General features: G+C 36.5%; 1 protein-coding gene across 5 annotated transcripts in view; it reads right to left on the bottom strand.

The window, feature by feature from the left end:
• The window catches only part of Sac1 (phosphatidylinositol-3-phosphatase SAC1), a 359,287-nt gene that overhangs the window by 304,189 nt on the left and 37,488 nt on the right, over window positions 1-17,610 (bottom strand). For all 5 annotated transcript variants that reach the window (XR_016549855.1, XM_090408681.1, XM_090408682.1 and 2 more), the window contains exons 4-5: window positions 16,198-16,325; window positions 4,278-4,427 (exon numbers count right to left, since the gene is read on the bottom strand). Coding sequence is in view for 4 of the 5 variants with exons in the window: in XM_090408681.1 (XP_090264807.1) it covers window positions 4,278-4,427; window positions 16,198-16,325 (278 nt within the window). In the remaining variant the exon portion in view is untranslated. The remainder of the gene's footprint in view (window positions 1-4,277; window positions 4,428-16,197; window positions 16,326-17,610) is intronic.

Here is a 17,610-nt window from a genome sequence, read left to right as displayed (position 1 = left end):
CTCCTCTTTGTTTACCAATATTCCCTTAACTGACACTTTATCTCTCTTAGAAAACGTTTTCCCCTCTGACATCTTAGATCTCTTTTCCTTTGCCATCAACTCTGGGTATTTCTCTTGGAATAACAAAATCTACAAGCAGATAGAAGGAACCGCCATGGGTTCCCCCCTCTCACCCCCCCTTTGCCAATTTCTATATGGAAGATTTCAAAAAACGAGCCATAGACTCAGCCCCACTCAAACCTTCTATCTGGCTAAGATATGTAGATGATGTGTTCTCAATTTGGCCTCATGGCCCAGACACGTTAGACTCCTTCCTCGGTCATCTCAATAGCCTACATCCAAGAATCCAGTTTACTATGGAAAAGGAAAAGAACAATTGTTTACCTTTCCTAGACAACTTAGTCACGCACCTGCCCAATGATACACTTGCCTTCACTGTATACAGAAAACCCACACACACAGGCAGATACATTCACAAACTCTCCCACCACCACCCCTCACAACAATATGGCATCATTAAAACCCTTACCAAGAGAGCCCACAATCTTTGTTCCAGTGGAACCGCCCTCACTACTGAGCTTAACCACATACACAGAACTTTCCTCTCCAATGGCTACAGTGAACACAGTATCAAAAAAATAATCAATTCCTCCCCCATTCCCCGTCCTTCTCGTCAACAAGAATTTAAAAATGCCATCACCATACCCTACATCCGAGGCACTTCGGAAAAAATAGCCAAGATACTAAAAAAGTATAACCTACACACAGCATATAAGCCCTACCGCAAACTTGCTAGCCTTATCTGTTCTACGAAAGATCAGCTCCCCCTCTCTCTCTCTGCCTGGAGTTTACAAAGTACCCTGTTCCTGTAAGCTTGCGTACTTTGGACAGACAGGCAGATCAGCATCCATCTGCTTGGAGGAACACAAGTCGTACATCGTTAAACACAACTATGGCCATTGAGGCTTGGGGGACCATGTTTTGGACACCACCCGCAGAGTATCATGGAAGAAAACCACCATGCTCCACCACAGCAAATTCAAGAAAGAGAGACGTTTCTTAGAAGCAGCAGCAGCTCTCAGAAACCAACCAAATCTTAACAAATACGGTTGCATTAAGCTTCCGAAGATTTGGGAAACACTCATCACCAGATGTCCCACCTTACATTCCAGGCCACCTACTACCGCCCTTAGAGGGCGCTCCACCTAGATAGGACTTTAGTGTCACCCACGTGGTTGGGCTTAGTATTGTAAGTTTTTGTGTGCATGTTACATTAATTGTTTTTGTAATCCCCGTAGATGTCCTAGTGACTAGGACGAAATATAGGAGTATTAAATTCTAATTTTATTCTTTCTGAGTGTTGTAAAAAATCCATTAAACCTCCAACATAATTGCCCAAACTTTTGGAATAGTGAGACAATTAGCACAGACGGTTAAGATTTGGTCTGTGCTGTAAGGCTTCAGCACTTTCTTTATACAAATGCTCATGTTTATATAAGGGTGATCTGACAAGTTCTCGGCCAAACGATGAAAAAACGAATTTATACTTTCAAAATTATTTTTATTTTTCAACATAATCTTCCTTAAGACTAATACATTTATTCCAGTGATGCTCCAGTGCCATTAGTCCATCCCTGTAGTGTTCTCAGTAAGATCTGCAAAATACCTCTCTACAACTGCAATTATCTCTTGATTTGAAAAAAAATGCTGACCAGCGAGGAAGAGTTTAGTTTTGGAAAGAGATAGAATTCAGAGGGAGCCAAATCTGGGGAATAGGGTGGATGTTCCAACAATTCATAGTGCAGATTCCTTAATTTTCCCATTGCCAAAACACTTTTGTGGGCAGTCGCATTGTCCTGATGAAAGATGAATTTTTTTTCTTATGCAAACTGGGTGTTTTCTCACAAATTTTTTCGTCTAGTCTGATTAAATGATCGGAATAATATTCCCCAGTTATTGTTTTACCCTTTTCAAGATAATTAATAAACAAAATGCCTTTAGCATCCCAAAAGACTGATGCCATCACCTTTCCTGCTGATGGAAATGACTGTCTTCTTTGGCAATGAATAACTGGCTACTGTCCACTGTTTTGACTGCTGTTTGGATTCTGGTGTGTAATGGTGAATCCAAGTCTTCCATAGTAATGAATTGTCGCACAAAATCAGTTTTATTCTTGTTAAAACTCTCCAAGCACTGTTCAGAAATTTTCATGCGAGTGCGTTTTTGATCTGCTGTGAGCAAGTGCGGCACCCATCTTGCACAAAGCTTTTTCATATGCAATTCTTCATGCAAAATATATCCTGCACATTCTTTTGAAATGCCCATAGTCTCAGCAATTTCACGCACTTTGACTCACCAGTCATCCAATATCACATCATGCACTTGATCAATGATGTAGAGTTTTTGGATGTCCGTGGATCATTTCAAGGCTGGTACAGCCACATCTAAACTCTCAGCCCATTTCTTAATTTTTGAAAATGAAGGAGAAGAGTGCCCATAAACTTTCATTAACTTCAAATGAATTTCTTATGCCATTAAACCTTCTTTTACAAAGAATTTTTTAACCACACGATATTCAATTTTATCCATTTCAAGAGATACAGACAACACTTTTGCTTCAGACAGCTGTATAAAACAAACTACTTGATAGAATGACTTGGAATTTCACATTTATCTGCTGTGAGCAAGCGCGGTTATGACAGATGTACCAACTTAGCAAAAAAAGAAATCTGGCTGATAGTGTTGCCATGTATGGTCAAGGCCAAGAACTTTTCAGACCACCCTCATATATGAATCGATGTATTAGCTTGGTGTGTTTCAACACACGATGCATTGAAACACATGATGTAGTGTGTTCTTGGTGTGTTTCAACATACCAAGCTACTACATTGATCTATATATATAAACATGAGCATTTGTTTAAAGAAAGTGCTGAAGCCTTATGGCACAGACCCAATCTTAACCATAACGACTGTCTCACTATCCCAAAAGTTGGGAAATTATCCTGAACTGTATAAAACACATTTATCAGTTTTAATTTAATTACGGTCCAATAGTATTTAGAAACACGTTACTGTATACATAGAGGGATTCCAATGTAAGCATGCACACTAATGCATTTTTTTTTAATGCAATTCCTCTTTTTTTATAACTGTACTGATGATGTCTTATGATACTTAAGACAAAATATTTACATGCCGTATTATTAAAAAGTTAATATTGTGGTGTACTTGTGAATTTATAGTTATACTGCTGGTGACATCACTGAGACCTTCCACAATAAATTTAACTCAACAGAGGTTTATTCTTAATAATAACATCATCAAAAGATGAGAAAGAACGAGAAAGCAGGTTCAATGAAAATGTTTAAATTAAAATGGAGTGGGGGAGAGTAGAGATATGGATTGATTATTAACATTGTAAGAATTAACAAATTCTAACATTTCAGAATTCTATCCAAATTCTAAACATGTTAGAATTTGGATAGAAAATTTCAGAATTCTATCCAAATTCTAAACATGTTAGAATTTGGATAGAAATAAAGAGAACACTAAGTGAATTTGAAATTACAAATACAGAAGCTTTATAACATCCATGAAATATCATTATTTCTTTAAAAGAAGGTAAAATTTAACATAGTATGGTAAATCTGAAAACCATGGATAGTCTGGAAAACTAAAGTAATTAACATACAACTGTAATTGTATTAAAACATGCATATTTATTAGTATGTTGTATGGTTCTGAGATGGATAATAAGTAAAGTTTCCAAGAGAACAGTATGTACTTTTGAGAAGAGCTCACAGATATATTTTGAGGAGAAGATTGGTGTCAAGCCATTAATAAGGAATTATATAAGAAAATACAGCTAAAAGAAATAATGCAAAAAGTCACATTTGAGAAATTACAATTATTTGGAGATGACTGTAGAAAGAATGAATAAAAAGAAGACCTTAGTGTTGTTGGGGCAATTACGATTGCCCCAACAGCGAGTGGGACAATATAATGAAAAACTGCAAAGAGCAGGTTTGAAGAAATTAAGATCAGAGAAATGTGACTCCAAAAGGCAGTGACCCTATAGTTCCTATTATTATGATGAAATGATGAGAATCACAACCACTAATTCTCTGTTTACGCTTTACTATTTTAATTTATTTTCAATCACTGGAGAAACCCTTTATGGCATGGGACTTCTTTAAATATCCTACTTTTTTTATTATATATTATCATCAACACACATTTCTTTCTATATAAATTAAAAGTTTTACTACAACTTACTCTTTCAAACAGTGGCATCTGAAGAAAATCAGGACTAGTATTGTGCAGTCTTTGTAATGTATGGCTAAGATCATATGTAGTAGAGAAATAAAAATGTGGCGTTTGTAAAACTGCAACAATCATTGAAAGATAAAGTTTGTTATGCTGATTCTATAAAAGAATTAAAAAATATATAAAAATGTCATCTTCATAAAAACATTACACATTTTTTTCATCAAATAATTAAACCGACAAATTAAATACTTTAATAAATCACCATGCCCTCAAAATCTAAAGTACAATTTCAGTATAAATCTTAAACAGTTGCAGAACATCACAGGAACACAAATGTTACAGCAGATGGGTTGCTACAGTGCTTTTTTTTTTTTTTTGACATAATAATATGCACTGTGCCAAGGGAATGTTACTCAGAATTTTTCAGTAGTTTGTTATAGTGAGTGAATTAGTTATAATGGTGTTTGCTATAATGAGAGAATGCACCGAATAATTTCAGTGCAAGATATCCTTAACCATAGGACTGCACAGATTATGAAAACTATGCTGTTCTGCAACTTTGATATTGGAGAAAGGGAGGGGGCAAAAATTTTTTATAAGCAAATATTTTTAGAGATAATATTTTAATGCATTTAATGTATTTTAATCTTGTGCATTCCCACATTCATTTGAATGGTAAAAATTACAAGAATCAAGTTTTTTTATTAATATTATTGAGCATATCCTCCAAGGATTCTAAAGACTTGCAATGGAAGTTCCACACTAACCATCTTTTACATAAAATGCCTATAATACTTTTGCTTAAACTCATATAATAACAAAGAACTCAAGACCATGTCTAGTAATCCATTCGATTTGTTCACCATGCTCCAAGCATATAATCTAGCCTCACTACTACCTGCAGTTTTGCACAACTTCCAGGGTGTATATGCATCGTTCTTTCCTGTCCTGTCATACAATGAAAAATTTCATCAGCATCTGCACTATAATATCCCTTTAACAACTTATGTTTCTCTCATATCCTCTATTTCCTATCATTCCAAACTTTGCATTCCCACAAATCTCCACAAACCATTTACCATTTTAGTCACTAATCAAAAATCTTCTATACCATTTTCATATCTCTAAGAAACTCAATTGTATAGCAGTGATTTGATCTAACAGATGGTTATCAAAGACTTATATAAAATGAAATAATAACTTACCTCACCCTATTTTCAATCAGTGTACTATATCAACATGCAAGTCATGTGGTGTATTTTGTAAAATTTTTGAAATATTATTATTTAAGGCATTTTAGTCACTAATCAAAAATCTTCTATACCATTTTCATATCTCCAAGAAACTCAATTGTATAGCAGTGATTTGATCTAACAGATGGTTATCAAAGACTTGTATAAAATGAAATAATAACTTACCTCACTCTATTTTCAATCAGTGTACTATATCAACATGCAAGTCATGAGGTGTATTTTGTAAAATTTTTGAAATATTATTATTTAAGGCATCTACATGGAGTCTGGAAACTCATTGTGGGAGAGCCAAATCAACCATGATACATGCAAATCCTATCATACCTATCCTTGAATCCATTCACCGTCAGAGAACTTGCAACACCAATTCTGGCAATCCATTTCACTCCCTCTACATGCAAAAAAAAACAAAAAAACTGGACTGGATTTTTTTTTTTTTTTTTTTTTTTTTTGTCCTTAGTTCTCTGGATATTTATCATATATCGAAAAATTTCACTTGCATCAATTTTATGAAACCCCTTTTATATCTTAAAAGTTTCTATCATGTCCCCTCTTTTACACTTATCAACTAAACTTTGTAATCCACAAACCTTCAATCTATCCTCATAGGGAGTATTGCACAAACCTATCTCCATCTGGTCGCTCGTCTCTGAATCTTTTCGACCCCTCCTGGTCCCCAAGAAACCAATGTGACTAAATCTGTGTGCAGTAGTCATGATGTGGATGAATCATAGCTTTATAAAGAGAGATAACTTCCTTATCTTTACTTGTTAGCATGTTTTTCAATATCCAAGTAATTTGTTGAGCTATTTCACCAACTTTTGCAATATGCCCTCTGAACTCTTTGTCCACCATTATTATTATGGGCAACTCCAAGGAATCTTTAGACTAATCAAGGGAGGACCTAAACATCATGTCAAGAACTATTCAGCATTTGCACAGTATCTATCATATATTGCTTTCAACTCATTCACAGTCATGGCACCTACAACAGACACTGGCAACCTATAACTAAAACCTAGTTCTAATAGCCTTACTCATGACACTCTTGCTCAGTTTCCATGGATAGCCCCTAGTTCTCCTACCACCACACCTGTTACATGATTAATTCCTCTGAATTAATCTTGTAAAAACCCCCTCAGTAATATGAATATCTCGATCATATCATTCCTTTTCTGCCTCCCAGCCAGTTTCTGTAACCCACAAAACTTCAACCTGTTCTCGTAAGGTTCATTCCATAGACCTGCTACCATCTTGGTCACTGATCTCAGGATCCTCTCTACCACCTCCCCATCACCAAGAAATCCTGTTGCCCAGATCTGTGTGCAGTAGTCAAATGGGGTCTTATCAAGGCTCGATACAGAGGAACAATAACCTGCTTGTCTCTGCTCGTCAAAGTATTCTTCAGTAACCAAGTGATTTGATGAGCTGCTTCAGCCACTTTTGCTGTGTGCCCCCCCCCCCAACTTTAACTCCCTATCCACCAACACTCCGAAGTCTCTGGCTTCATCAATTTCCTGGAGTACAGTTCTACCAATGTGGTATACTGCTGATAATCTTTTCACCCCAAAATGCATAACTTTACACTTTGCCACATTAAATTGACATCCATTCTCCTTACCCCAGTCCTCCAATCTATCCAAATCATCCTGAAAAATTTTGACATCATGTTCATTTACTATTGCTCTACCCAACTTTGCATCATCAGCAAACAAATGAACAGTTCCTCTCAGATCCTTTCCTATATCAATTAAAGAGCAAATTAAATAGCAGTGGTCCAAGAACAGAATCCTGTGGCACACCACTAGTCACAGGACTTCTTTTGGATTCTACTCCTGAATAAACTAATCTCTGATATCTCTCCATCAACCACTCTCCTATCCATCTCACCAACCCTATATCCATTCCCATGTGCTGCAGTTTAGTGATTAGAAGTCCATGTGGTATCCTGTCAAAGGCATTTGCAAAGTCCAGCAGTATCAGTAACTGTAACCCCATTACCTTTATCCGATTCAGCTGTCACTTATTATAAAATGTGAGTAAGTTACTGAGGCATGATCTACCCTATCCATGGAGTCCTTGGACTCATCAGGAGGAGTCATCAATACTTTGACTCCTCCTCCTGATATGCTGATTGGTCAGTAATTTGCTACAGCAGTCTTGGAGCCTTTCTGCAATGGAACTATTTTGCCCTCTTTCCATCCCCTCGGGACTAACCCAGAGCTGAGACTTAGATTATACAATATGGCCAAGGGCACTGACAATTCCTTTGCCACTTTACATAAAACTCAAGCTGGTATACCATCCAATCCCAGAGATGTATTCACATTAAGGTTCTGTAATATGCTATTCACCTCCATTTCATTCACCTCAGTTCCTGTATAAGCCATCGGTACCCTCATTCCTGCAATATCCACGCCTGGATGATATACTGTTGCAAAGTGTTCACATCTACTATTTTGACTGATTCAGTTACCTTACTACCATCGGCATTCAAAATCATTCTGCTGTATACATGTTTTCTTTTATTTGCAGCATATTAAAAGAACTGTTTGGGATTCTTTTTAGCCTACATTGCTAACTTCCTTTCATAATCTGCTTTTGCCTATCTTACCACACTAGTTACCCTTCTGGTCTGTGCCTTGTACTGTTTGTGTGCCTGCAAGGTCACCTTTCTCCTTAAATTCCCTGCATAATTTTTTTTTTTTTTTTATTGTAGCTCCAACTTGGTGTTATTCATCCATTTAACTCCCACTTGATTTACTCTCCTGACTCTAGGTATGCAGTCAGCCATTACCTCCCTCAAACACTTTTACCACTTCCAATGCATTATTATTATGGGCAACTCCAAGGAGTCCTTAGACTCATAGAGAGAGGCCCTAAACATTATGTCAAGAACAACTATTCAACATCCACACAGTATCTATCATACTTTGCCTTGAACTCATTCACAGTCATGGCACCCACAACAGACTCTGGCAACTTATTCCACTCATTTACAACTCTCCAAGTAAAAACCTAGTTCTAACACCCTTGCTAACCATGCTCTTGCCCAGTTTCCATGGATGGCCTCAAGTCCTCCCACCACCAGTCCTGTTCTGAAAAATATCCTCTGAATTAATCTTATAGAAACCCTTCAGTAATTTGAATGTCTCAATCATATCTTCCCTTTTTCTGCCTATCCACCAATTTCTGCAACCCACATCTCTTCAACCTATTTTCATAAGGTTCATTCCATAGACCTGCTATCATCTTGGTCACTCGCCTCTGGATCCTCTCCACCTCCTCCCCCATCAAGAAGAAACCCCGACACCCAGATCTGGGCACAGTAGTCAAAATGGGATCTTATCAAGGCTCGATACAGAGGAACAATAATAACTTGCTTGTCTCTGCTCGTCAAAGTATTCTTCAGTAACCAAGTGATTTGATGAGCTGATTTAGCCACTTTTGCAATGTGCCCCCTAAACTTCAACTCCCTATCCACCAACACTCCCAAATCCCAGGCCTTGTCAATCTCCTGGAGTATAGTTCCACCAATGTGGTATACTACTGATAATCTTTTCACCCCAAAATGCATAACTTTACACTTTGCCACATTAAATTGACATCCAGTCCTCCAATCTATCTAAATCATCCTGAAAAATTTTGACATCATGTTCATTCACTATTGCTCTACCCAACTTTGCATCATCAGCAAACAAATGAACAGTTCCTCTCAGATCCTTTCCTATATCATTAATGAACAAATTAAATAGCAGTGGTCCAAGAACAGAACCCTGCGGCACACCACTGGTCACAGGACTTCTTTTGGATTCTACTCCTGAATAAACTTCTCTATGATATCACTCCATCAACCACTCTCCTATCCATCTCACCAACCCTATATCCATCCCTATATGCTGCAGTTTACTGATTAGAATTCCATATGATATCCTGTCAAAGGCCTTAGCAAGATCCAGTAGTATCACTGTAAAGCCATTACCCTTATCTAGTTCAGCAGTCACTGTGTTATAAAATGTGAGCAAGTTACTGAGGCATGATCTACCCTTCACAAAACCATGCTGTCCCCCATACAGCATTCCATCTATCCATTCCTGTATTTTTCTCTTAACTACTTTCTCCAAAACTTTGACAACGACTCCTGATATGCTGATCGGTCGGTAATTTGCAACAGCAGTCTTGAAACCTCCTTTATGCAGTGGAACTATTTTTCCCCTCTTTCCACCCCCTCGGGACTAACCCAGACCCGAGACGCAAATTAAACAAAATGGTCAAGGGAACTGACAATTCTTTAGCCACTTCACGTAAGACCCGAGCTGGTATACCATCCAATTCCACAGATGTATTCACATTAAGGTTTTGTAATATACTATTCACCTCCATTTCATTTACCTCAATTCCTGTATAAGCTATTGGTTCCTTCATTCCTGCAATATCACAACCTGAATAATATACTCTTGCAAAGTGCTCGCTCAGTAATTCCACTATATCAACTGATTCAGTTACATCTCTACCATCGGCATTCCTTAAAATTATTCTGCCGTATACATTTTTTCTTTTACTTGCAGCACATCGAAAAAACTGTTTGGGATTCTCTTTAGCTTCTGTGGCTAATTTCCTTTCATAATCCGCTTTTGCTTTTCTTACCACACTTGTTACCTATGAATATCTAGCTCTTGCAGTTTTACATGCCATCAATCCAAGCAATCTCTTAAACTTGTCATACTTGTCTACATATACCCTGTTTTAATTGAAAATTCCACACATTTAGCCACTTTCCAGGTCAAGAACATATGATCACTCTCAACAATTGGTGGCAGTATGGTCATATTCATTATAGACAAATTCTCAGATGCAATTACTAGATCGAGCACTCTCGAACCCCTAGTATACTCCATTAAATGCTGTCGCAGGTAATTATCCCTTAGCAACTGCATAAAATCCATTTGCTTCCTCCCATGTGTCATCTCCTCCTTCCAATAAATGTTACCATAGTTGAAATCCCCCTTGGTTGAAGTTCATAGGCTATCATCAATAACACTTCCCTTCCCCCCCCCCCATTCTTCTCTCTATCCTTCCTGAACACACTATATCCTTCCCATTCTATCCCAGTAACTATATCATCTTTTGTTAGCCATGTCTCACTAATGCCAATAATCTTTGTTTGGGATGAGCCAAGCAAGCAAAAAATTCCTCCTGCTTGTTCCTAATGCTCCTGACATTAGCGTACATAAAGTGCAAAAGCACATTAGGCCCACCACTATCTTAATGCTTTATACTAACTATCCCTTGTGGTTTCTTACCACTGACACTAACTCAGTCATATTATACATGTACCCCCTCCTTAAAATCTCTAGTTTCCCTGATTCTGCACATCCACTTTCTCATTCAACAACAATTTTTCCAGTCTCTGAACACCAAATCCATTCATATGCAAACCATCCTTCTTGTATAAGTCCTTTCGCCCATCAAACTCATTGTACACATCCACAAACCACACCAGTCCTCCTGCATAACCTACTCATCGAGTCATTCACAATTATAGCCCTCATTCTCAGCTCTAATCTGTCATACGTGGCAACAGACTCACTATCTTAACTCTCACTCTTTTCTTTTGCTACTTCCAGTAATTCTTTCATGTCCCCTCTCTCTCTCTCTCTCTCTCTCATGCCATACTTTTCTCCTTTTAAATCATTCATTCCAGCCACTATGATTGTTTCTTTCATCCTACACTTTTGTGCTCGAATAGCCTCACTAACATTATTAATTTTCACACCAAGAAAGCACGATTTTGTCAAACTCTCATCGATCACACCTTTTATGATTGAATTGCCATGTAACATTGACTCCTTAATTTTTTTCTCCCTCCCCCAATGCCCTCATCTTTCTTATCTTGCACTTCTTTCTTTTTGTTATCACCTGATCCACTCAGTAGACATTTTTGCAATCGCTACAGCACTGCTGCTCCCTATGTATCACTCTGCATAAACAAGCTATCTCTCTCATTGCAGCCAACTCTCCGTTCTTTACATCAATCAAATTATTCTTTTGTTCTACACTTTTACTCTCAACCGTGTTACATTTAATCTCACTCTCAATTATCTCCAAGTCTCTAACCTCATCAATTTCCTGCAAACAGATGCCATCAATATGATACACCATATTGATCCACTCGGTAGACATTTTTGCAATCGCTACAGCACTGCTGCTCCCTATGTATCACTCTGCATAAATAAACTCTCTCTCTCATTGCAGCCAACTCTCTGTTCTTTACATCAATCAAATTATTCTTCTGTTCTACACTTTTACTCTCAACCGTGTCACATTTAATCTCACTCTCAATTATCTCCAAGTCTCTAACCTCATCAATTTCCTGCAAACAGATGCCATCAATATGATACACCATATGCAACTTTTTCAACCCAAAGTGCATAACCTTACATTTTGCAACATTAAATTGATAATCATTATCCATTGCCCACAATGCCAAGTTATTTAAATCATCCTGCAAGATATCTACATCACCTTTATTGACTACTGCTCCCCCCCCCAGTTTTGTATCATCCGAAAACAATGGAATATCCTCTCTTAAATATTTCCCAATGTCATTAATATACAAATTAAAGAGTAGTGGCCCTAGTACTGAACTGGTGTAATTCACTAGTCATCATCATTCTCCTAGACTCCACTTCACTCCACCATATACTACTCTCTTGTGTCTGTCTGTCAGCCATCTCCATTCCCATCCTCTCCAGTTTTTGCAATGGTCTTCCATGTGGCATTCTGTCAAATGCCATGGCAAAGTCGAGCAGTATTGTGGTGTAACCATTACACTTATCCAATTCCACTGTTGTATTTTACTTTTCACCAAATTTTCCAATATTTTAACAACCACTCCGGATATATTAATTAATCTGTAGTTTGCTACCTCTGTCTTGGAGCCACCTTTATACAATGGTACTATCTTACTCTCTTTCCACTACCTTGAAACCCTACTAGAGATGAGATTTATATTAAACAACTTTGTCAGAGGCAATGCCAACTTGCAAAATTCATACAGTACACGGGATGATATGCCATCCAGTCCCACCGCTGTATTCACATTCATATTTTTTATATGCTGAATACCTGTTCATCTACTTCAATGTTGATATGCATCTGATGTAACATCTGTAACATCAGCAACTGCAAAATCACTACCTGGATGATACACGTTTGCAAAACGATTACTCAATAACTCAACTATTTCTTTTGGTTAAGTAACCTTCCTACCATGAGCATTGTTTAAAGTCATTTTTTTCTTACTTGCTATATGATGAAAAAACTATTGGGATTACATTGGTCTGTTTGACTAATTCTTTCTCATAATCTGATTTGGCCTTCATTAACAACACTAGTCACCCTTCTTGCTTGCACTTTGTACTGCACATGAGTATGCTGATCAGTTTTTTTTCTTTATTTCATCCACAATGTTTTCTTTTTTTGCAGCTCTTGCTTTATATCCCTATTCATCCACTTAATTCCAAGTTGGTTTATCCTCCTGACCTTCAGTATGCAATCTGATACTATTATTCTCAGGCAATCTCTGACCACTTGCCATTCACTACTGACATTTTTTCCTTGTTGCTTCTAAGCCATGTCACTGTTCCAAGGTCATTCCTGAATCTCTCATAATTACCAGCCTTATAATTAAACATAAACCCCTTCTTGACAGAGAACTCCACGTGTTTGGCAACTTGCCAGAACAAGACTGCATGATCACTCTCCCCAATAGGAGGCATTGGGTTTACCTTGGTTGCATCTTCTGATACTATTATCAGATCCAACACCCTTAAACTCCTTGTCCCCTCTATAACATGTTGTTTTATGAAATTAACCCTTAGCAAACATACAAATCCCAAACTAAAAATTAGCAACTATAAAAATCGTCATATTTAAAGTCTTCATTAATAATTGTTGTTCTCAGAACTTCAACTCCTTATATGCCATCCATCCTAATCTCCCACTTCAAATTTCTTTCAGTACAGTCTCATAAATGCAATACATAACTTATTATTGTTATCTGAGACAACCAGGAAGTCAAGTCCTCATTATGCAGGACCACAGATCCCAACATGCTCTCATACCTTCTCTTAAATTTATGCTGGATGCACTCAAAAAAAGTTTTGTAACTTACGCTACAATCCACCGAAATGTTTATAGCTTACTATATTTGGTATGAAACTCTTGATTCCGATCTTTGAGTTTCTTATTCGGCTTTGAAATAATGTGGGATTTGATATCCCCTTAATTTAAATAATGAAAAAAGTGTTTGCCATGCAGTGTTTGAATAGTCCTACAGTGTCTGGTGGGAAAAGATTTACAAGAAAATCCACTGTCATTTCTGGGTACATTGGTGAAGAGACTGACTACATCTCTGAAGGTTCTATATTTGCATTCTTTACTTTTCTCAATAAGATGTAAATTATTTTTTACAAATGATTCTGTTTTTTCTATGATCACTGCTTTTTAATCTATCTCAATGATATTGGGGAAAGTCTGAATGAGGATATTCAGTTGTTTGCACACGATGCAAAGTAGGAAGATGTTGTGGTTTTATAAAAGGGCTTAAATAGACTAGGTGAATAAGCACAGGAGTTTGGGTTGCAAAGTGTAAAGTTTTAAAATTTGGAAAACAAAGGATGAGATGTAGAGTATATTTGATGGAGATATATTGGAGAAGGTGGAGGAAAGAGATCAAAAATTTAGAGGACATATTTCTAAAATGAATCCTGGCATTGATGCAGAGGATACTGACTTGTAGAGGTAAGGAGATTCTGGTTTCATTATAGAAGGCCTTGATTAGGCCACATGCAGACTACTGCATACAGATTTGGTTACCTGGTTTTCAAAATGATAAATAGGTAATGGAAATGTTCCAGAGGCAATTGACTAAGGTTTCTAGTCTCTGGAATTTTGAGTATGAAAAGTTGAAAAGATGCAATTCCCAGATTCCGACAGACAGGAGGATAAATGATGATATGATGGAGATGTATAAGTTTGTAAGCAGTTTTTATCAAATTAATATTGAAGAGGTTTTTCATAATTCAGAAAGTAAAATTCTGAATGATTGGAGAAGAGATTGCATAGTACTGCCCATCTATAAAAAAAGAAAATAAAACTGAATGTGAGAATTAGAGGTATTTCTGTACCGAGTATTTATGGTAAGATTTATGCAAGTATAGTATACTTGAGTATTGTCTAAGAAAATTGTGGAAGGGAACATTGGTGAAGAATAAGATGGATTCAGCCCAAATAGAGGTTGTCAGGATCAGATTTTCACTTTATGATAAACAGAAAAATCTTGGGAATATAACAAGGATTTGCATTTAAGTTTTGCAGATCTGGAAAAGGAATATGACAAGGTGCCAGGAGGGAATCTCTTTAAAACACTACAGTTATATAGTATAAATGAGACAGGATATTATATCAAGCAATAGATAGTCTCTATATAAGGTGTAAATCAGCAGTTAGAATTGAAGGAGGTACTGGAAGATGATTTGATGTTAATTCTGGTGTGCAACAAGGGTGCACATTATCTCCACTGTTATTCATTATCTATATGGATCGCATTATGAAGGAAAGTGGTATTAAATCTGATATCAAAATTGGCGATGTTAAACTTAGCTCTTTACTTGACGCATGTGATGTTATACTTCTGAATAAGTCCAATACAAGTCTGAAAGATTCTCTCAATGTTGTAATAAATTTAGTATGAAAATCAGCAAAAAAAAAAAAACAACAACAAAAAAAAACAATGAAAATAGGCAGACATCGAAAACATCAACATAACATTGAAAACATCAACTGTATCATGAATGACAAACCTACAAAACAAGTAAAACCTTTCAGCTATTTAAGTACAATTTTTAGTGAAGACTGCAAATTAAATATGAAAATATACAACAGAATTAGTAAAGCCAATGTGGTAGGAAGTCAGCTGAATAAATTTATATGGAATAAGAAAGAAATTAGTCAAAACACTGAATTAGCTATATACAAGACAGTGTTCAAACCAATATGCGAGTTCTGAGAATGATGGCATCAATAGCAGTACTATATTAAAAATGAGGATATTACAAAAAAATTAGCCACTGTTAGCATTCAGGAATGTGTTAGCAGAACTAATTTCAGAGCGTATGGTCACTTAAAAAGAATGAAAGAGGAAAAATTAGCAAAGCAAGTGTTCTTTGCCATGTTGGCAGGAATATAGAACATAGAAATATAAGATATGAAAATATTGGAGTCTGGATAGATAAGAGGTTAATTTGGAGGAAATTTGTTGATTAGAAGTTAATAACAGCGTAGTATAATCATAATATTCAGCACATCCCGACGGTACATATCAGCAAGGGTGTGAAGACTAAATCTTTTGCTTGGAGTGTGGTGAATGAGAGAAATAAATTTTCAGTGTTGTATGTGCTATGTGAATAAGCTCAAAGCAAAGTATGATAGATATTGTGTGAATGTTGGATAATGCTTGGTATAATGTTTAGGGCTTCACTCGATGAGTCTAAGGGCTTCATGCAGTTACCCGTATAATAATAATTACTAAGAAAGTGACTAAAATTTTGCTCAAAGCAAAAATAAATCTTAAAAATTGCTACTCCAATCTAGTTTACTTAGCATTTTACCTGTTCTTCTGTTAAATGTAGCAGTGTCCGAGTATAAGGTAGTACATCAGTATCTTCTACCCTCCATATTGCTTGTCCGTTGATTTCCCCAACTTTTTCTTTTTTTGTTATTACAATTAGATATGGTCCTAAAATAATACCATGAAAGCATAAATAAATAATTGCTTAAACTGAATTGTAAATATCTGTAAATATAATTTTCATTAATTCAAAAATGAATAACATTCATGCATAAGAAATTTACTTAGCAAACAAAGAGCAATATTCAAAAATAATGTTATTCAGCCTTTCATTACTTCTAATTTTTTTTATAACTAACTCTTATACTAAGATTTCAGATGTTTAATTCTACATAAGCAAGGGAATTTTTTTTTTTCCAAGTTGGAACATCTGTCATAGGCATCCATGTGAAATTGCAAGTCATTCTATCATGTAGTTTGTTTTATACAGTTGTCTGAAGCAAAAGTATTGTCTGTATCCCTTGAAATGGATAAAATTGAGTATCATGTAGTTATAAAATTCTTTGTAAAAGGTTTAATGCCAAAAGAAATTCATTCGAAGTTCATAAAAGTAGCTGGGCACTCTTCTCCTTCGTTGTCGACAATTAAGAAATGGGCTGCCGAGTTTAAACATGGCTGTATCAGCCTTGAAGATGATCCACGTGAAGGACATCAGAAAAGTGTAACACCACCACCAGAAATCGTTGATCAAAGTGTTGAAATTGCTGAGACTATAGGAATTTCAAAAGAATGTGTAGGATATATTCTGTATGAAGAATTGCAAATGAAAAAACTTTGCACAAGATGGGTGCTGTGCTTGTTTACAGCAGATCAAAAATGCACACGCATGAAAATTTCCGAACAGTGCTTGGAATATTTTAACAAGAATAAAACTGATTTTTTGTGTCGATTTATTACTATGGATGTGACTTGGATCCACCATTACACACCAGAATCCAAACAGCAGTCAAAATAGTGGACAGAAGCCGGTTGTTCAGTGCCAAGACAAAGTCGGTTCCATCAGCAAGAAAGGTCATGCCATTATTGCTTTGGGATGCTAAAGGAATTTTGTTTATTAATTATCTTGAAAAGGGTAAAACAATAATCGGGAATATTATTCCAATCTTTTAGCCAGACTAGACGAAAAAATTTGCAGAAGAAAAAAAATCATCTTTCATCAGGACAATGCACCTGCCCACAAAGGTGTTTTGGCAATGGGAAAATTAAAGGATCTGCACTATGAATTGTTGGAACATCCACCCTATTCCCCAGATTTGGCTCCCTCTGATTTCTATTTCTTCCCAAAACTAAAACTCTTCCTTGCTGGTCAGCGTTTTTCTTCAAATCAAAAGCTGATTGCAGCTGTGGAGGGGTATTTTGCAGATCTTATTGAGAACCACTACAGGGATGGGAT

The sequence above is a fragment of the Typopeltis vanoorti genome, chromosome 18 (assembly GCF_054136105.1).
Source record: "Typopeltis vanoorti isolate ZY-2024b chromosome 18, IOZ_Tvanoo_1.0, whole genome shotgun sequence".
Taxonomy (NCBI): domain Eukaryota; kingdom Metazoa; phylum Arthropoda; class Arachnida; order Uropygi; family Thelyphonidae; genus Typopeltis; species Typopeltis vanoorti.
Note: the sequence above shows the minus strand (reverse complement) of the source record. Positions and strands in the feature narration are given on the sequence as shown.